The sequence below is a fragment of the Oncorhynchus clarkii genome, chromosome 6 (genome assembly GCF_045791955.1).
Source record: "Oncorhynchus clarkii lewisi isolate Uvic-CL-2024 chromosome 6, UVic_Ocla_1.0, whole genome shotgun sequence".
NCBI lineage: Eukaryota > Metazoa > Chordata > Actinopteri > Salmoniformes > Salmonidae > Oncorhynchus > Oncorhynchus clarkii.
In genome coordinates this window covers 23,818,674-23,840,963 of record NC_092152.1, presented here as the reverse complement: position 1 = coordinate 23,840,963, position 22,290 = coordinate 23,818,674, and the positions used below count along the sequence as shown (strand labels likewise).

Genomic DNA, 22,290 nt, shown 5'->3' with positions numbered 1-22,290 from the left:
TGTAATAAGCTGTTAGTAGCCCATTTGCCTCACTCTAATAATTTAGTCTACTTTCACCTCTTAATTTTCACCCATAACCTGTTTTCGAGAAATGTAATCATTGAATATTGTAAGAGTTTTCATTGTCTGCTTACATGCCCCCTTTATTTATCCTACGGTTTTGACTTAGTGTACAGGGAGAGCACTGTAAGAACGGCCCATGTTCTGAATTCTGTTGCTGTACATGTTGTACATTTCAAAAGTGCTGAACAAATAGTTATATTGACTACATACGTCCCAGCTTGCTCATTAACGTCAATCGAAATTACAGATGGCCTCTTATCCGCTTGTCGTCCCTTATGCCATAGTTTGTACATCTCAATTGTCAGTAAACACCAAATTTGTGGGACACATCAAGTCAGCTGTTTTTTAAAAAGGCAGTAAATGAGGCTGAATTAACTGTTTCCCTGCAAGACAAGGCTCCGCTGATAGCCAGGTGTAGCAGTGGTAAGGATTCATCACTCCATGGTGCTGAAAAGAAGGCTCTGCTGTTGGGACAATTTGATGTAGACCCTAACAGTTAGTGGGCACGTTTGTCACCGTTATAGTGCAATTCACATATTGTTTAGTATTGTGTTGTGTTGTGTAGTGGCTTTGCTGGCATGCATTTTACTTTTTTTTTTTTAAGTTTGCCTCACCAAGATATATATGCTAAAATCGCCACTGGTGATTTATGATGATCAATGGGATGTCGGACTATCGCGTCTCAGCTTTTGTGGACTATTGCCAAGTTCATATACTATTTGGAACTAGGAAACTCAGAAATGTCCGACTTGCTAACTACAACCAGTTAGCGAGTCGGACATTTCTGAATTTCCTAGTTCCTACTAATATTTGAACGTGGCATTAAATGTACGTTCCTGTCATAGTTCACAAAAGCATGTTGGGAACTGTAGTTTAAATAGTAAAGGGATTGGATGAGCTGCCCACGTCTTTTGTCCTGTAGAGTTGTATATGCTACTGGCTACATTATTACAAGGCGATTTAAGGTTATTTTTACGGACACATATAGCTTATAAGTATTTACATTCTTATTTGCGAAGGACAATGTTTAATTTTAAATCTAAAGATTAGTTTGTACGCCTATACCGGGGTAGATTGATCTGACTTCCTGTTGCACTGCGGTGCTTTGTACGTGCTTTGCCTGCTGTTAGTTTACTAGATATCGCGGTGAATGTCATGCAACAACACAAGTTAAGTAGGGACCTAGTTATGATTGACAGGTAATTATAGGCTTATAGCCTAGATAAAGAGGACACTAGCTGCTTGGTAACATGGTAAACCTGTAGGCGAGATATCATCCACAACCATGGCAATTGGGTGAGTTATTATTATTATTGCGCAGGCCTATCATGTTGCATTCGTTCCGAGTTGTTTCTATGGGCTATAAGTCTAGCTTTTACAGATCTTTACACAAGATTCTGTCTGAGATTCTGTGGTGATTTTATGCGATTGAATGATGACACGTAGGCAAGCATGAGGGCATTAGAGGCAGGAATATTGGTGAAATTGAGAAAGGGGAAACGAGTGTGTTATGGATGGTTGTCCCCATTCCTGTAGGGTTTTTAAATATGACAGTTCCTCAAGACACGGCAGCATATATAGGCTATAGCTCAGTGGAGTGAACTATGTAGTTGTGCCAGAGCTGTTCTGTGGGAGCGTGCGGTCTCGGTGGACTGTGATCGGGCCTGTGTTCACTTGAGGAGATAGATGGCTGTTCTGGCTGCCCAAGCAGGTTTTCCGGACCATTCTTGGTGAGATGGTTTTGCAGGAGAAGCATAGGAAGTTATGTACATTGTGAGCTCTGCTTATACGTGTTTATGTTTACTGCATGCAGTGCATAGTATTCTTGTGACAGTGTATCTTTTCGTCTGTGTCGTGACTCGTGATTGTGGGTGCTTCGTACTGCAGTTACTGTTCATGTATATATGCTGGTGCTAATCCTTTGTTCTCTTCATGCACATCATGGTTGTTTACATACCATGATCCTGTTTCACTTTCCTAAGGGACAGTTCGAAATGTACAGTACTGGAGGGGGGGGGGTTTGTCAAAAAACATTTTTGCTTTGGGGAGTGTTTTTTTTTTTTTGCACAGGGGAGGGTAGTGCGTTTTTCCCCCTGATTTACATTCATCATTCTGCAGGTGTATTGTCTTCCATATTGCCAGATTTCCTATTCTGCTTGCATGCGCCTCCCCTATCAAGGTGTTTTGGTACTTCCCTTATGCCCTATGCTTTTTCCACATGCTTACTATACCACACATAGGTCAATATAGTCTACCAATCAACTGTCTATCCTGCCCTGTATTCATAGTGACAATAGTGGTAGGTGGATTGTTTGTCCAGATCTGCAGTAGGTTAAGTAGAAATCATACCACACAAAATAATTAAAATCTGCATTTTTCAAAATAAGTCCACAAAATAGAGGAATAGCTGACAAGCAGAGAGGCCAGGTGCATCATTGCATGAAAGAACAGTGAAGACATGCAATTCAAAAAGCTCTCTTATTGATCTTGTTTAAGAACAATCAAATTATCCTACCTAGCCTACAACACCACAATCCAATTAATAATTGCATTATTGTTTTCAAGTGAGTATAATTCTACTCTAGGCTTTGCACTGCAGTGGAAAAGGTCATTTGAATAATGGCGCAAAAGCCCTGAATGTTTCATTCCATTTGGATCAGTTGTGGGTCTACTCTTGACAGATTATAGAAAGGCACAGTAGCAAGCCAGTCTGCCTGTATTTTTACTTCTGATGCGTTGTCTGTTGCTGAACCATTCTCCCAAGTTATCATATGCTCCCAGCAGGCCCAGTTAGAGGTGTGGACTCGAGTCACATGACTTGGACTCGAGTCTGACTCGAGAAAATAAAATAACTTGACTTCACCTTGGAGCCTCAAGACTGATTACTTGCAATTATCTGGCCAGGATATGTAATGTTTTGTCACTTATTTTGTGGCACAGAGTATCCATGGATTAGGCTACTCTCCACACAGCCAGAGACAGTATCACACTTGCAAATAAACAGATTAGCTAGTGAAACCCACACTCTGCCCTCTGATTGGACCAGCAAACTGTCAATTAACACAGGTTGGGTGAGCTACAGTAGCGCAGTGAGAAGGTTTTGAGGGGATGCTGGCAAAAACAGAGTAGCCTACCTACGTTAATATTATCCATATACAAATCAGTCTAGCAATCTACAGAGGCATCTTTACCAGAAAAATAGACTACCTGGTGAATTCATTGATTATTTTCATATTTCAGGTAGACCTAGTTTGGGTGGGTTATAAGTAGGCCTGTGGCGGTCACGAAATTTCATCAGCTGGTGATTGTCAAGCAAGTAACTGTCGGTCTCACGGTAATTGACCGTTAATTAACAAACACATTAAGGATCTCCTGGCTTCCACATAGCCTACAAGCCATTTTAAAAACTCAAATAAATCCATGTAATATAGCCTACACCTTAACAATAAATCCATAATTTATTTTAAGCATGATATGAAGAAAATGTAGTCTATTTCAGAAAATAATAAAAGCATACTCTGACTTGCCCTGATGTGGCTATGACTGTGGGCTACACTAGTTTAACAGACAAGATTTACTTATAATTCCGTGGCTTTATATTATTTTATAGTATGAATAATACAATTGAACAAAGCTGAATAAAATATACATATTTTCTCCAAATGATTTGAGGGAGAGTGCACATGCGGCCATTCTGTGTTGAGCGGTTAACAAAGAAATAGGTACTCCAATATGCAAAATGTAGAGTTATTAATGTAACTTTAGTTCTACAAATGTTGGGCTCTATGTTTTGATTTTTAATACATTGTAAGGCTGCATGGTGAAACTAATGATTATTTGAAAAAAAGTTGCTTGAAAGGCATGAGCTCTGCTTTGTTTTTTTTTGCGCAGGCTGTACACACTTCATTAGTCTCTCATTCACAATTTGACGAGCACTTGATAATGCCTCGAGTTTCATGGCGGCATCGCCTTTGTGGCCATAATGCACCCCAAAAAATCCATGCCTTTTGTGGCCGGGAGTGCTGCGTTGTGCCATATCCAATTACGAGGTGCATATTGAAGATATTGGATGAACTGTCCACATTTTCTTTTCGTCAGCCAACAAGATGAGTAGGCCTAACGAACAGCAAAAACTATAGCCAATGTCAATGTACTATCCCCCGTAGTATAAAAGTTGACCTATTCTGTGCGAGAAATAAATATTCCTAACAGTGGGACAGTTGTGGGATGCAATAGATCCCAAATTAATACAACAACTAGCATCAAAAAACCTTGTTTATGCAATGTGGGTGACGAAACAGATCAGAACGTTTTAGCTTAAAATGTTGATAAACTATTAGGTTATTTCTTCACATTATAGGCGCAGCCATCCGCACATGGTAGAAGGCTATAAGCGCAAATGTTCCATTAGCGGAAAACACCATTATCAAAAGTGACCGCAAATGCATTTATGCATGTCATGCTTTTATTATAAAGGTGCATTTTTATGTTGAAAATTATCTTACCCAAACTTGAAACTCACCAGGAAAGCGGATTAATGTGCTTAATTTTAAGAAATGATTTGGCCACTTTAGTTGTGATGCAAACCTTATTAAAACATATAAGCCTACATGAGGTGTGTGACTATGATTTGAACAAGTCACAAAAACAGGAATTGTTTCTTATGCGGGGCATCATTCACAAGTGATGATATATAATTAATCAGACTATTCTTGATTTAATCTTGTCTTTACATATACTAAACAATATATGTGTGACATTTATGATTTAGAATGGACCATTATCATGCACCTGTATCGAAACAGGGGCAGCGGAAAAAATACATGTCATCTATGCACTTAAATAGCAAATGGACGCATTTCCTGTGGTTTATTTTCATACCAGGAAAGGTTGGCTATATTCCTGTTGTAAATATAAGCAATGTGCTTAATATTAGGAAAGATTAATAAATATAGTAGGCCTAGTCTATAGAACGCTCATGGGATCCTCCTCTTTTTATTAGCGGCCATCACTCTCTTTTCTCCCGCAATTGCATAGCCTATAGAAATGTTGCGCAACATGAAGTGTTTGATTAGATGTTCAAATACATTTGCATTGATGTCAGAGGGAGTAGAGGGACAATATTGTGCTGAGTACCAGACAGTTAACAAGTTTGGTAGGCTACTAATGACCAGCAGCAGCATCAGAGCTTCGACAAGCCTAAATACCGTAAGTAGATGGTCATGTGGAATTTGACTGCCTTCATGACTTGTGACCGCTGGTAATACGGTCACTGCAACAACCCTAGTTATAATTATATACCGCAGAGGTGGTACTGGTTATATATCTAACATCGCACTAGCTTCAGGATTTATGCGATGAAGATGTAACATATTCTGGTGAATTACAGTGCCTTCAGAACCCTTTACATTTTGTTAGGTTACAGACTTATTCTAAAATTGATTAAATTGTTTGTTTAACCTCAATCTACACACTACCCCATAATGACAAAGCAAAAACAGGTTTTTAGAAATTTTAGCAAATTTATAAATTAAAATAAAACTAAAATATCACATTTACATAAGTATTCAGACCCTTTACTCAGTACTTTGTTGAAGCACCTTTGCCAGCGATTACAGCCTCGGGTCTTCTTGGGTGTGGCGCTACAAGCTTGTCACACCTGTATTTGGAGAGATTCTCCCATTCTACTCTGCAGATCCTCTCAAGCTCTGTCAGGTTGGATGGGGAGCATCGCTGCACAGCGATTTTCAGGTCTCTTCAGAGATGTTCGATCGGGTTCAATTCCAGGCTCTGGCTGGGCCACTCAAGGACATTCAGAGACTTGTCCCGAAGCCATTCTTGTATTGTGTGTGTTCTTAGGGTTGTTGTCCTGTTGGAAGGTGAACCTTCGCCACAATCTGAGGTCCTGAATGCTCTGGAGCATCAAGGATCTCTCTGTACTTTGCTCTGTTCATCTTTGCCTCAATCCTGATTAGTCTCCCAGTCCCTGCCACTGTAAAACATCCCCACAGCATGATGCCGCCACCACCATGCTTCACCGCAGGGATGGTGCCAGGTTTCCCCAAGATGTGACGCTGGACATTCAGGCAAAGTGTCCAATCTTTGTTTCACCAGACCAGAGAATCTTATTTCTTATGGTCTGAGAGTCTTTAAGTGCCTTTTTGGCAAACTCCAAGTGGGCTGTCATGTGTCTTTTACTGAGGAGTGGCTTCCGTTTGGCCACTCTACCATAAAGGCCTGATTGGTGGAGTGCTGCAGAGATGGTTGTTCTTCTGGAAGGTTCTCCCATCTCCACAGAGGAACTCTGGAGCTCTGTCAGAGTGACTATCGGGTTCTTGGTCACCTCCCTGACCAAGGCCATTCTCCCCCGATTGCTCAGTTTGGCCGGGCGACCAGCTCTAGGAAGAGTCTTGGTGGTTCCAAACTTCTTCTATTTAAGAATGATGGAGGCCACTGTGCTTTTGGGGACCTTTAATGCTGCAGAAATGGTTTGGTACCCTTCCCCATATTTGTGCCTTGACAAAATCCTGTCTCGGAGCTCTACAGACAATTCCTTCGACCTCATGTCATGGTTTTTGTTCTGACATTTACTGTCAACTGTGGGACCTTATATAGACGAATGTGTGCCTTTCCAAATCATGTCCAATCAATTGAATTTAACACGTGGACTTCAATCAAGTTTTAGAAACATCTCAAGGATGATCAATGAAAACAGGATGCACCTGACCTCAATTTAATTTCTCATATCAAAGGGTCTGAATACATATGTAAATAAGACATTTCTGTTTTTTTTATGTCAAAACTGTTTTTGCTTTGTCATTATGGGGTATTATGTGTAGATTGCTCCATATTTGTATTTATTTAATCAATTTTAGAATAAGGCTGTAACGTAACAAAATGTGTAAAAAAGTTCAAACTTTGAACCCCTCCTTTTTGCCGTACGCAGGTCAAACAGTTTGAGATCCACTGCGCTAGTGAACAGGTTGCTGATTTGTGGTACAGCTATAGGATCGGGTGCAGCGCAAATGTAGGGAGAGAGGATTAACATAAATAAATATGCAGCTACAAAAAATGGTTTGCTGATCAAGAATATTAACTGTTTTGTGGTGAATTCTTCTTTCTTAACCCATTATTTTATTTATTTTTTCACCTTTATTTAACCAGGTAGGCTAGTTGAGAACAAGTTCTCATTTACAACTGCGACCTGGCCAAGATAAAGCAAAGCAGTGCGACACAAACAACAACACAGAGTTACACATGGAATAAACAAACATACAGTCAATAATACAATAGAGAAAGTCTATATACAGTGTGTGCAAATGAGGTAGGATAAGGGGGGCGAGGCAATAAATAGGCCATGGTGGCTAAATTATTACAGTATGGCAAATTAAACACTGGGGTGATAGATGTGCAAGTAGCGGTACTGGGGTGCAAAGGAGCAAAATAAATAACAATATGGTGATGAGGTAGTTGAATGGGCTATTTACAGATTGGCTATGTGCAGTGACCTGTGAGCTGCTCTGACAGCTGATGCTTAAAGCTAGTGAGGGAGATATGAGTCTCCAGCTTCAGTGATTTTTTTTTTTTTGCAGTTCGTTCCAGTCATTGGCAGCAGAGAACTGGAAGGAAAGGCGGCCGAAGTAGGAATTGGTTTTGGGGGTGACCAGTAAAATATACCTGCTGGAGCGCGTGCTGCGGGGTGGGTGCTGCTATGGTGACCAGTGAGCTGAGATAACGGCGGGGCGTTACCTAGCAACGACTTCTAGATGACCTGGAGCCAGTGGGTTTGGCGACGGATATGAAGCGAGGGCCAGCCAACGAGAGCGTACAGGTTGCAGTGGTGGGTAGTATATGGGGCTTTGGTGACAACGGATGGCACTGTGATAGACTGCATCCAATTTGCTGAGTAGAGTGTTGGAGGCTATTTTGTAAATTACATCGCCAAAGTCAAGGATCGGTAGGGATAGACAGTTTTACTAGGGTATGTTTGGCAGCATGAGGGAAGGATGCTTTGTTGCGAAATAGGAAGCCGATTCTAGATTTAATTTTGGATTGTAGGTTCAGATTTTGCAGCGCTTTCAGAACATCAGCTATCTGGATTTGGGTGAAGGGGAAATGGGGGAGGCTTGGGCAAGTTGCAGTGAGGGTTGCAGGGCTGTTGACCAGGGTAGGGGTAGCCAGGTGGAAAGCATGGCCAGCCGTAGAAAAATGCTTGTTGAAATTGTCAATTATCGTAGATTTATTGGTGGTGACAGTGTTTCCTAGCCTCTGTGCAGTGGGCAGCTGGGAGGTGCTCTTATTCTCCATGGACTTTAGTGTCCCAGAACGTTTTGGAGTTAGTGCTACAGGATGCAAATTTCTGTTTGAAAAAGCTAGCCTTTGCTTTCTTAACTGCCTGTGTATATTGGTTCCTAACTTCCCTGAAAAGTTGCATATCGCGGGGGCTATTCGATGCTAATACAGTATGCCACAGGATGTTTTTGTGCTGGTCAAGGGCAGTCAGGTCTGGAGTGAACCAAGGGCTATGTCTGTTCCTGGTTCTACATTTTTTGAATGGGGCATGCTTATTTAAGATGATGAGGAAAGCACTTTTAAAGAATAACCAGGCATCCTCTACTGACGGAATGAGGTCAATATTATTCCAGGATACCCGGCCCAGGTCGATTAGAAAGGCCTGCTCGCTGAAGTATTTTAGGGAGCATTTGACAGGGACATCGTGACGGGAAAAGTGTGTTGTGGCCCCCTCGTGCTGTGACGTCGGCAGATGGATCAGTAGGGCTCCGTGTGGTAAACAAGGCCAATTGTTAGAATAGGTATAGTGGCCAAATAATTTGTCCGATTGGCCTCTTAAGCTAACAGTCCAATGTGCTCTAGACAGTTAGCGGGCCGCGACTAGCAGGCTAGCGGGTGGGCATACAGGGGACGTCGCGACGGAGGAGTCAGTTGAAAAAAAACTTTGGGTGGAATTACGTCGGTAGTCCAGTCCTGATGGGTCAGCGGGGGTCCAGGTATTGTAGCCCAAGGATTGGCTGATGGGCCTCTACTGCTAGCCGGGAGATGGGCCTAGCAGAAGGGCCTAGCAATGGCTAACTGACTACTATTTAGTAGCCAGTTACCTGGCTAGCTTTTGATGGGGGTTCCGGTTCTTAAGTATATAAAAATAGCAGATCTGTACCACATTGGGTGAGGCGGGTTTCAGGAGAGTATATTCAGTCCGTAGATGGAAAGTGATAATAAAATATTTACGAAATATATACAAAAAAACAAGGAAAAACAATATTTACATGTGACAAGACAAAACACACGTCTGACTGCTACACCATCTTGGATGTAGACCCTCACCTTAAGGTCCTCACCTAAAGTGCAGAGTATCAAAATCCTGAGGCATGTGTAAATCTGTTTTTTTCAGGAGGGTGCAATTGCAAAGGTTCTATCTGACACTTCTGAATTAGACTTGTTCAGTTTTTAAGAATGTAGCTATTTGAATACATACATTATATAATATCACTATTGTATCCAAACCAGAAACCGTGGATTGATGGCAGCATTCGCGCGAAACTGAAAGCGCAATCCACTGCTTTTAACCAGGGCAAGTTGACGGGAAACATGACCGAAAACAAACAGTGTAGCTATTCCCTTCACACGGCAAGCAAACAAGCTAAGTGTCAGTATAGAGACAAAGTGGAGTTGCAATTCAACGGCTCAGACACAAGAGGTATGTGGCAGGGTCTACAGTCAATCACGGATTACAAAAAGAAAACCAGCCCCGTCGCGGACCAGGATGTCTTGCTCCCAGACAGACTGAATAACTTCTTTGCTCGCTTTGAGGACAATACAGTGCCACTGACACGGCCCGCTACCAAAACCTGCGGGCTCTCCTTCAGTGCAGCCGACGTGTTAACCCTCGCAAGGTTGCAGGTCCAGATGATCAATCAGTGTTGCTTCCTAAGTGGACAGTTGGATTTCACAGAAGTGTGATTGACTTGGAGTTACATTGTATTGTTTAAGTGTTCCCTTTATTTTTTTGAGCACAGTACATTTAAAAAAAAGCATTCTTTATGGGGAAAAAATAAGGTATTATCTTATAAATAGGGAAGGTGGAGTTATGTCACGTGCCGTTAACAAAAATATAGAAATGTTTGCTCTATCCCAAATGACAACCAACTGATTTCAGCGTTAACTCAAATATGGAGGAGGCAAGTGGAAAGGGGGGAAGTTAGGGAACTTGTCTGCCCTTTATTAAAGACTAAAATTGGCCTCCAAAAATGGTCATAAATACAAAAATATACACATTTTAATTTGAGGATCAAAATCTTTTACAGGTTGCAAAATAGTTTAGATTTCCGATGTGCCGATTCCATGGCACATGGTTTATGAACTGATACACAAAACAACGCTTGTTTCAAAATGTATTTAAGATGTATGTATTTTTTATTATACAAAATTCTTGCCATGAACAGACTGTTATGTACAGTGCTGTGAAAAAGCATTTACCCCCTTATTTTTCTCACATTTTGTCCATTTTTGATACTGCAGTGTTTGGTTTTTGCCAGGCGTAATGGGACCGATGTTGTCCAAAAGGTTAGACTTTTGAATCATCCGTGCATGGAGCATTCTTTTAAGAGTGTTGATGACCATCCAGGTGCTTCCAGGTGCTTTTTGGTAAACTTGAGTCAACCTTTTGGGTGACATGGGTCCAATTATGCCTGGCAAAAACCAAACACTGCATTCCACAGTAAGTACCTCATACCAACAGTCAAGCATGGTGGTGGTTTGGGGATGCTTTGCTACTTCAGGACCTGGACGACTTGCCTTAATAGAAGGAACCATGAATTCTGTTCTGTATCAGAGAATTCTACAGGAGAATGTCAGGCCATCCGTCTGTGAGCTGAAGCGCAGATGATTCATGCAGCAAGATAATGATCCAAAATACACAATCAAGGTTACATGAAAATGGCTAAAAAGCAACACATTTGAAGGTTTGGACTGGCCTAGTCAAAGTCCAGACCTAATCCGAATCGAGATGATGTGGCAGGACTTGAAACGAGCAGTTCATGCTTGAAAACCCACAAATGTCGCTAAGTTAAATCAGTTCTGCATGCAAGAGTAGGCCAAATTTCCTCGACAGCAATGTGAGAGACTGATCAACAACTATAGGAAGCATTTGGTTGCAGTCATTGCAGCTAAAGGTGGCACATCCAGTTATTGCGTGTAAGGGGGCAATTACTTTTTCACACAGGGGAATTGGGTGTTGCATAACTTTGTCAATTAAATAAATAAAATATTTTTGTTGTTGTTATTTGAACAGGTTCCCCTTATCTAATAGTAGGTTTTGGTTGAAGAGCTGTTAACATTACCTATCAAAAATAGAGAAAATCAGAAAGGAGGCAAATACTTTCTCACGGCGCTGATATGGGGCATACAACCATGCTAGCTTTGCAGATTTTGCTGCGAAGAGACAGAACCATTAGATCACTTTTTCTGGTATTGCCTCTATGGTATTGCCCACACAAAACCACACACATTCACATACACATGTAACACACATAACACACACATGCATACTGACACAACACAAACACACAGTCGGAAGTTTACATACACTTAGGTTGGTGTCATTAAAACTCGTTTTTCAACAACCCCACATATTTCTTGTTAACAAACTATAGTTTTGGCAAGTCGGTTAGAACATCTACTTTGTGGATGACACAAGTATTTTTTCCAACAATTGTTTACAGACAGGTTATTTCACTTATTCACTGTATCACAATTCCAGTTGGTCAGAAGTTTACATACACTAAGTTGACTGTGCCTTTAAACAGCTTGGAAAATTCCAGGAAATGATGTCATGGCGTTAGAAGTTTTTGATATGCTAATAGACATCATTTGAGTCAATTGGAGGTGAACCTATGGATGTATTTTAATGCCTACCTTCATACTCAGTGCCTCTTTGCTTGACAATATGGGAACATTTTTAAAAATCAGCCAAGACCTCAGAATCTTATTTTTAGACCTCCACAAGTCTGGTTCATCCTTGGGAGCAATTTCCAAACACCTGAAAGTACCGTGTTCATCTGTACAAACAATAGTATGCAAGTATAAACACCATGGGACTACACAGCCGTTATACCGCTCAGGAAGGAGACGCGTTCTGTCTCCTAGAGATGAACAAATCAATCCCAGAACAACAGCAAAGGACCCTGTGAAGATGCTGGAGGAAACAGGTACAAAAGTATCTATATCCACAGTTAAACAAGTCCTAGATCGACATGACCTGAAAGGCCGCTTAGCAAGGAAGAAGCCACTGCTCCAAAACCGACATAAAAAAACCAGACTACGGTTTGCAACTGCACATGGAGACAAAGATTGTACTTTTTGGAGAAATGTCATCTGGTCTGATGAAACAAAAATAGAACTGTTTGGCCATAATGACCATCGTTATGTTTGGAGGAAAAAGGGGGAGGCTTGCAAGCAGAAGAACACCATCCCAAACGTGAAGCACGGGGGTGGCAGCATCATGTTGTGGTGGTGCTTTTCTGCAGGAGGGACTGGTGCACTTCACAAAATAGATGGCATCATGAGGCAGGAAAATTATGTGGATATATTGAAGCAACATCTCAAGACATAAGTCAGGAAGTTAAAGCTTGGTCGCAAATGGGTCTTCCAAATGGACAATGACCCCAAGAATACTTCCAAAGTTGTGGCAAAATTGCTTAAGGACAACAAAGTTAAGGTATTGAAGTGGACATCACAAAGCCCTGACCTCAATCCCATAGAAAATTTGTGGGCAGGACTGAAAAAGCGTGTGCGAGCAAGGAGGCCTACAAACCTGACTCAGTTACACCAGCTCTGTCAGGAGGAATGGGCCAAAATTCACCCAACTTATTGTGGGAATCTTGTGGAAGGCTACCCAAAACGTTTGATCCAAGTTAAACAATTTAAAGGCAATGCTACCAAATACTAATTGAGTGTCTGTAAACTTCTGACCCCCTGGGAATGTGATGAAAGAAATAAAAGTTGAAATAAATAATTCAACTATTAATCTGACATTTCACATTCTTAAAATAAAGTGGTGATCCTAACTGACCTACAACAGGGAATGTTTACTAGGATTAAATGTCAGGAATTGTGAAAAACTGAGTTTAAATGTATTTGGCTAAGGTGTATGTGAACTTCCGACTTCAACTGTACATACAAATACATGTGCACACCCTTTTACACTCATAATGTGCTGCTGCTACTCTGTTCTTTATTTTACTCGTATTATCTATCCAGATGCCTAGTCACTTTACCCTGCCGTGATGTACATGCATGACAAGAGTATTTGGACTCATCTCATTGCAAAATCATGAGCATTAATATGGAGTCGGTCCCCTTTGCTGCTATAACAGCTTCCACTCTTCTGGGAAGGATTTCCACTAGATGTTGGAACATTACTGCAGGGACTTGCTTCCCTTCAGTCACAAGCATTACTGAGGTCGGACACTGATGTTGATCGATTAGGCCTGGCTCGCAGTCCCAAAGGTGTTTAATGGGGTTGACATCAGTGCTCTGTACAGGCCAGTCAAGTTCTTCCACACCGATCTCGACAAACTATTTCTGTATGGACCTCACTTTGTTCACTGGGGCATTGTCATGCTGAAACAGGAAAGGACCTTCCCCAAACTGTTGCCACAAAGTTGGAAGCACAGAATCGTCTAGAATGTCATTGTATGCTGTAGCGTTAAAATTTAACTTCACTTGAACTAAGGGGTCTAGGCTGAACCATTATTCCTCCTCCAGCAAACACTACAGTTGGCACTATGCATTGGGGCATGTAGTGTTCTCCTGGAATCCGCCAAACCAGATTTGTCCGTCGGACTGCCAGATGGTTAAGCATGATTCGTCACTCCAAAGAACATGTTTCCACTGCTCCACAGTCCAATGGCGGCGAGCTTTACACCACTCCAGCTGACGCTTGGCATTGCGCATGGTGATCTTAGGCTTGTGTGAGGCTGCTCGGCCATGGAAACTCATTTCATGAAGCTCCCAATGAACAGTTATTGTGCTGACGTTGCTTCCAGTTGAAGTTTGTAACTCGGTAGTGAGTGTTGCAACCGAGGACAGACCATTCAGCACTCGGCAATCCCATTTTGTGAGCTTGTTTGGCCTACCACTTCGCGGCTGAGCTGTTGTTTCTCCTAGATGTTTCCACTTCACAATAACAGCACTTACAGTTGAGCAGGGCAGCTCTAGCAGGGCAGAAATTTGACGAACTTACTTGTTGGAAAGGTGGCATCCTATGGTGGTGTCACGTTGAAACTCACCAAGCTCTTCAGTATGGGCTATTCTACGGCCAATGTTTGTCTAAGGAGATTACATGGTTGTGTGCTCAATTTTATACACTTCAGCAATGGGTGTGGCTGAAATAGACCAATCCACTAATTTGAAGGGGTGTCTACATACTGCTGTGTATATATAGTGTACCTACACGTACGCTACGGTCACAAAATGCAGGCCGTAATTAGTCGGGTACTCCCTGTATATAGCTCCCTTGTGTATTTTAATTCATTCCTCGTGTTACTATTTACTTGTTATACATTATTTTTAAACTGCATTGTTGGGAAGGGCTCGTAAGCAAGCATTTCACAGTAAAGTCTACACCAGTTGTATTCAGCGCATGTGATAAATACAATTGTATTTGATTATGTAGTTTGTTTTTGGTCATAGGTCCATGAGTGACTAAAAGTCATAACATTGTTCACAAATTATATCACTGTTGGGCGTTCTGGAAAGCCATACTCAATCAATCAACAACATAATACTCTTAACAAAATATTCAACTTTAAATCACAATCTGTTGATTTTAATATGTGATTTAGAAAGGTTCAGAATCTATGTAAGACATCACAGCACAGTTGAAAATACAGTGAACTCAAAGTATTGGGACAGTGACAACATTTTTGTTGTTCAGGTTCTGTACTCCATCACTTTGGATTTGAAATGATACAATGACTATGAGGTTAAATTGTAGACTGTCAGCTTTAATTTGAGGGTATTTTCATACATATCGGGTGAACCGTTTAAAAGTTACAGCACTTTTTGTACATAGTTACGGATAATCTTGAATAATGATGAGTGAGAAAGTTACAGAGGCATAAATATCATACCCCCGAAAAATGCTAACCTCCCCTGTTATTGTAATGGATAGAGGTTAGCATGTCTTGGGGATATGATATTTGTGCTTCTAACTTTCTCACTCATCATTATTCACAATTGATTCATGAGTAACCGTAATCATGGTAGCATCCACATTAATGTAGAAGTGTTTAGAAACATTATATTCTTGTTTACAATAAAAGTGACTGGAGTACAGAGCCAAAACAACAATGTGTTACTGTCCCAATACTTTTGGAGGTCACTGTATATGGCACAAGGAAATCAAGAGAGGGTGGTCTATGGAGATAGGTGGGATGGGTTGAGAGAAGCTGAGGGGTGGATTTAATCTGTAATAGTTATTCATCTGTAATAGACGGGAAAATAAAATATACCATGTGTAAATCCAATGAATCTAAATGTGTATATAAAATAGAAATATATTATGTACAGATGTATTTGTAACAAATGTATTTGTAACAAAGTTACTTTTGTCCTCCGAAGAGAGGGGGGTGTTCTAATGTGATTTAAGCTACTTCAAAAGTCTCTTTGTCGGCTAACTGCTCACATTCATCCACTCCACTCTAATATAATTCCAGCATCCAAACTGCGCAACAGCCATTCAATTAATGGAAAAAGAGACATCTGTTACAAAACACAAAAGTTTCAATAGTGAGTAAGGAGGGATGTCGAGATTGACATACTCTTCTTGATTGTGTTGTTGATAAGCACTTGGAAGTCTAATCGTTGTGCGGTTATGCGTTGCTTATTGGTTCTGTGTGGTGCATTGGCACAGAAACTTGTTGATGGAAAATGTGTTGTGTATATATTTTAAATGATTATAAATAAAGCATCAAAATGTAGAACCTGATTTTCCCCCTAGCTGATCATTGTCTGCAGACGGATCTGATCGTGGTATAATGATACAGGCGTGGAGAGTGATGTGGTGGTCGGCAAACCCTTAACCTCCAGGCCCGTTAGCTGAAGTGGTAAAGTCGAAATCCACGTTTATAAACACAGGGTTGCTACAGTTATTGTTAGTTATGGTGGTAATAATTATTTTTGAGTTAATTTTATGAGGGGGCGAGGTGTGTAAAAAAACTTTACAGTACAAGGGGAGGGTCATGTGAAAATATTTTTTATGTTTGGGAGGGTGGTGCATTTTTCTTTTGGACACCTAGAATTGGACCAGCACACCCCCAGTACATTTCTAACTGTCCCTAATGTATAACAAGCCAGTACAGTAGTGCTATTCTAGAACACCGTAGTGGCTCTCGTTTAGTATACATATCCTTAGAGCTGCTCTCACTATTGATTCATGTAGGCAGATGTCAACACTGTCTATTTATGTTTCATGCATAATGTTATCCGACTACGTGCTCTCTCTTTCTGTCACACACTCTATCTCTCTGCAGTGTTTCTACTAGGATTTTTTCCAGCAGCGGTGGCAAAGTTAGTGTGGGGGGTAGTGGGTGTGGCCAATGGGGCAGTTTTAAAGGCCATAGAGACATTTTAGTTTTAAAGCTAATTTCCTGCAATTCTACACATTTTGTCATGGCGCTGAGAGAAAAATTGCAGTTTCATTGGTAATTTCCTGCAGCTCTACACATTTTGCCATGGGGCTGATAGAATTTGTAGTTTTAAAGCTGGTTTCCTGCAATTCTATACATTTTGCTATCTGATTGACTCGAACATTATAACAAAGTCAATGGAGGCCCCATGCCATGCCATTTTTTACATTTCAAATTCTCCTTGTCAAGTTTTTATTTTGGTGATTGTTAGTTCTCAAAGATGATCTTATTTAAAAAATATATTGCTTCATGGTATGTTCTACATACATACATACTTTTATATCTGGTTTTAGTCGTTTAAGTTTATATTGAAAACATTTTACCATCCCGAAAAAATGATCCATGAAGCCATGAGTCATATGCATGAAATGTGACTCATGGCTTTGTACAATGCAGTGTGGAGGTGTGTGGAGACCTGAATTTGAAATGCCATCCGTATGGGTGTGTGCATGGTGCACTGTGTGTGTCCAGAGATGAGTGTGGGGGTGGGAGTTAGCTGGTTTAATACGGAACTAAGTGGGGGAAGTCATGTGGAAAACTGAACTTGAAATGACATCTGCATGTTGGTACTCTACTTCTGTATTAGATGCTGCCTAAAGTCTTGAGTGTATTTGTTTGTGCAATGCTTATGCCTAATGACCTTTTCCCTATCTTTCCTTCCCTCTCTTTCTGATGCAGAGGCCAGACACTCTGAGGTATGTTGTCTGTCTGCATTTGTCTAAAATGAAAAAGGGAGGGAGCAGCACAAATACCGCACAGCCAGACGCCATGCAGGGGGAGCCCTCCCCTCATCCCTGAGTGCTGAAACTGGAGCCTGAATGTGTCATCAGATAGTGTCAGACTGCATCCAGCAGGGGGGATGATAAGAGTTTATAGAAAGTAGCCTTTCAGACACCCTGTGGAAGATTTTCCTCTAAAATACTATTTTGAATCAGTCAGACAGATTTGGTCATTGACCTTCTCAACAGTAGTTTCTCCAGACCAGACCGCCAGGGGGTTTAGCGAGGAGCCAGTATGGAGTGGTCACTAGAAAGGGTGAGGGAGATGGTGGCTGGAGGGATGCAGTCTATGAGGGACTGTGAGTCCAGTGCCTTTGGCACAGCCATGTGCCTGCTGCTGCTCTTTGTGTGGTACTGTTACAGGGTAGGTTGTGAGCACAGCTCCTCTCCCCTGCGTGGGGGGTACAGCAATGAGCCCAGTCGAGTAGGAGGGGGTGGGGGGGCCTTGATCAGCACAGATGGGGATGGTAGGGCTAAAGGCAGGCCAGTGTCAGGGGTGGAGGAGCAGAACGGCTTTGCTTACTGCCAGTCCACCGAGTGTTTTCGCTGCACCAACACAGGGGAGGGTCTTAATCAGAGGCTGTACCACAGCTTGCAGGATTACGCCAAACGCTACACCTGGTCGGGCATGGGCAGGGTACACAAAGGGGTACGAGACCAGGGCCGCTACCTCACCAGCCGGCCCACCATCCAGAGGCCAGAGGTGTTCTTCCTTCCTGACCTGCCCTCAGCACCCTTCTTCTCCCGGGACGCACAGAAACACGACGTGGAGCTGCTGGAGAGGAGCTTCCCTGCTCTGCTGGCTGAGTTTGAGAACATCTACCACGCCCCCCCAGCGCGGGCTGGCTCCTCCCTGCCTCCGGGCTGGAAGGCCAACAGCACCCCCCATGGCCAGTGGTGGACCTTCTACCTGGTGAACCAGGGAACTCCGCTGGCCCTGAATGCCAGGAGGTGCCCCCGGGCCTGGAGGGTGCTGGGCCAGCTGCGCACCTTCATTGCCAACAACGTGTTTGGAAATGCCTGCTTCTCTGTGCTGACCCCCGGAGCCCTGATAACTGAGCATTACGGCCCAACCAACGTCAGGCTGCGCTGCCACCTGGGTAAGAAATGGAGGGAGCTCCCTGGAGGGCTACAACACTGTTAAATATAGGGATGCACCTGGCTCCCAAAATGCACCTGGCTCCCATATGTATGTGTTCACCTGTGTCTTTGTGAAAGTATTACAATGATAATAATGATTTTCACTATAGTATGGTTGGTTTTAAAACTTGCTTTGCTTGCAGCATATACAGCTGACATTTTAGAATATATTCATATGTGTTTGTGTCATACAATATTTCCCTTAGTTTCTTTAGTAATTATATAGACTGACTTTCTGTCTGTCCTCTGTAGGTCTTAGAGTGCCCTCTTCCTGTGAGCTGGTAGTTGGAGGGGAGCCGCAGTGCTGGTCTGAGGGGAGCTGTCTGCTGTTTGATGACTCCTTCCTCCACAGGGCCTTCCATGAGGGTGAGAAAGGGACAGCTGTTTGTGAGGAGGGATGAAAAGGGTCGCCTTGTTCTACCCTGTGTGTGTGTGTGTGTGTGTGTGTGTGTGTGTGTGTGTGTGTGTGTGTAATATTCTGACAGTGTTATTAAGCAGTTATAAAGGGTTGATTGGAGGAAAACATGAATCTGTGTTTTCTCTATGTTCAGGCAGCCCAGAGGACGGCCCCAGGGTGGTCTTCATGGTGGACCTCTGGCACCCTAATGTGGCAGCTGCTGAGAGGCAGGCTCTGGACTACATCTTCACCCCTGGACGCTGAGCAGACTGTGGGGTGGGGTGGGGGGGAGAGGAAGAGAGACAGAGCTAAAGAGAGAAACACAGAGAGGTAAAGAGAGACAGAGAATGTGTCAGAATTTAAGAGAGAGTTGGTGAGAAAAGTAGAGAAGAACAGTGTGTGAGGTGAGACATCTTCTTCTTTGTCTCTTGTTCCGTTCCCACACTCACTGTGTACATATTCTCTGTCTTGTTCGAATTGGCTCTCTCCCTGTAACTCTCCCTTAGCACCTACTGACTTTGACCAAACAGACGTAATGTAAAATGTTACATTTGAATGTTTACAGCCCCAATCCTTATATCTGTGATTATTCCTGCCCATGTGTGATAGTTTACTGTGCTCTCCTTTAGAAATCAATACAGCTTTCACAAAAACAGTTGGATAAGCACATGGAAAATGTTTTTTTTAGATATCAAATTATTTGCTAGAGACTGCCTGTGTTGCTACACAGGACAAATGGTTGTATTTGCAGTAGTGGGGAAATCACTGAGGAAGCCAGAAAAAAAGCCATATTACAACCAATGTGTTGTGATAACTGCGTTGTTTGCTCTGTAACCTGTTAATTCATATGCCTTGCGACTGTGTTATATAGGTCTAAAGACCGAGACAATAAGAAGACAGTGGCAGAATAAATTCAACCACCTTTGTTTTATCACAAAACCCGGATAGCAACCTCTGTCCGGTTTAGTCCACAAAGCATATTGCATGTAACAGACATGACCTACAGCATGGTCAAATAAGTTAATGTTTCTGACTATTCCAGCACCATTTCAACTTCAACATTTCAACATCATCAAATCACCTCTGCTTAGTCTAATACGCTGAACTAAAAAAAACAAAAACAATTTAGTCCAATCAACGTAAGCTAAACATGATGTGGCTGTCCATGGATCTTATTTATTTGTGTGTGTGCGCATTTGTGCAAGTAGAATAATATGTTGACTCGCCCTATTTGTAGAGAAATGCCAATGCCATCCTCCTCTTTCATTTTGACGAAACGGTCTATCATACAGTACACGGTTTTATTTTTTGTTGTCCTAGGCTAGCTGTCTAAAATGCATGCTGGCCTAACTTCCATTCATGGGCAATGTTAGCTAGATAACATTAGTCTTCTACATCTAGCTATATGTTGAACTAACATTCTCTCTCAGGCCAGGGTCACAACAATGTATGAATGAATGGTCAGAATGCCGTTATAATCAATCATTGGCCAGTACAGAGAATTAAGTAAAACAACAAGTCCAAATCCCTATCGCCATCCATGGCTAATTTAGGAAACGGAAAACTTTAGCTAGCTAGCTAGTCACTGGAAGACAACAACACAACGAGATGCAACAATTCAACTTGTTTCTTATCAATGATGTATGCTCTCAATGCGATTTGATAGTAGTGACGCCAAAATCCAAGCTGACTTCAATTGACACTATTTTGGGGGGGTGCGCCAAGACAGTTTAGCTCAACGATGAGCAACTAGTTTTTTTATTTTTTATCAAGGGAGGTCAAATGCTCTCAGGCGTTCCTTGCTTTCCATTCAATGCTAGGGGCGGCAACAATGTCATACATCTGATCTGATCTGATGCTGGCTGTCGTTGGGACCAGACAGAATCAGATAGATGGCATACATGTAGAGCGACAGAGGGGGCGCTGTTTCGCTTGTTCGGATGCTTTCTCCTCTGAGATACATTTAGACTCTTGCGAATTGAAGGAAAATTATGAAACCGAGAGATGAAGGCTAAATGATTTTATGTTATTTTCTTGATACATTTTTGGGGGGAGCTTGGCTTCCCTTGACATCCATGAATACACGCCACTGTGTATTTGGTAAATTATCTAATTAATGGTTGTAATATTGTTGGTTGTATTTGATATCAACTTTGTATTTATGTAAATAGAGTTGGAGTACAAAACATATCTGAGAGGTTTTGAAATATAATTGTCTTACAATCGGTAGGTATTGTGTGGTCTTAATTTACTGGTACTGCATTGTCATCTTCTCTCCCGAGTATTTGTCATTTTGAGACATTCATTTTTAGATATTTGAAATGTTTATCAAGTGGTTTGGCTATTGTTCAGTAACATTTTATACCATTCTGTGATTTTTCAGCTGCATATCAAATGTTTGGTGATATTCTTCCCCAATAGTCATATTTGTGGCATTTGTATTCATTTTGAACAGTATTTAATAAATGGCAAATTATCTGAATCAGACAACTTCAGTCTTGAATTCATAATCTATTTGGTGCATGGTAACACTGTTGTAACCGCTTATGTATTCAGTGTGTGTGTCTGCATATCAGTACCCTTGGGTAGAACGTTGTCCTGCAGTTTCATATTAGTGGCACCAGGAGGCGTAGGTGTGCCATATTCAGTATGAGCAGATGGAGAGGTGAATATAGAGATTCCACTGAAGCAAAGCAAGGCCAGTACACTAACACATCTACGCTACTCAACCTTAGCAGCAGAGGAATTATAATGCACTGTAAAAAAAAAAAAAGGTTACTGGAATGAACACCTGTTCTGGGGCTACTACTCTTCTACATATGACTAAGTATACTGTACAAAAATGTAAACGCAACATGTAAAGTGTTGGTCCCATGTTTCGTGAGCTGAAATAAAACATCTCATAAATGTTCCATACGCACAAAAAGCTTATTTCTCTCAAATTGTGCATAAATTTGTTTACATCCCTGTCAGTGAACATTTCCATCCACCTGACAGGTGTGGCATATCAAGAAGCTGATTAACCAGCATGATCATTACACAGGTGCACCTTGTGCTGGGGACAATAAAAGGCCACTTTAAAATGTGCAGTTTTGTCACACAACACAATACCACATATTTCTGCTGATCAGTATTTCTGTCTGTTATAAAGCTATTTTGTGGGGGGAAACTAATTTAGGATTCACTGGGCCTGGCTCCCTATTGG

General features: G+C 41.7%; 1 protein-coding gene across 2 annotated transcripts; it reads left to right on the top strand.

The window, feature by feature from the left end:
- Positions 1-933: 933 nt before the first annotated feature.
- LOC139410837 (aspartate beta-hydroxylase domain-containing protein 2-like) lies at positions 934-21,997 on the top strand. Of its 2 annotated transcripts, XM_071156403.1 has the most exons (5): positions 1,197-1,359; positions 7,656-7,903; positions 17,448-18,648; positions 18,941-19,054; positions 19,240-21,575. In XM_071156403.1, exons 3-5 carry the CDS (start codon positions 17,784-17,786, stop codon positions 19,347-19,349), a joined length of 1,089 nt encoding a protein of 362 aa, XP_071012504.1. In that variant the 5' UTR covers positions 1,197-1,359; positions 7,656-7,903; positions 17,448-17,783; the 3' UTR covers positions 19,350-21,575. The 2 variants fall into 2 exon arrangements, with proteins under 2 accessions (XP_071012503.1, XP_071012504.1); XM_071156402.1 differs by lacking the exon at positions 7,656-7,903 and having other exon boundaries at positions 934-1,359; positions 19,240-21,997.
- The last annotated feature ends 293 nt before the right edge of the window (positions 21,998-22,290 follow it).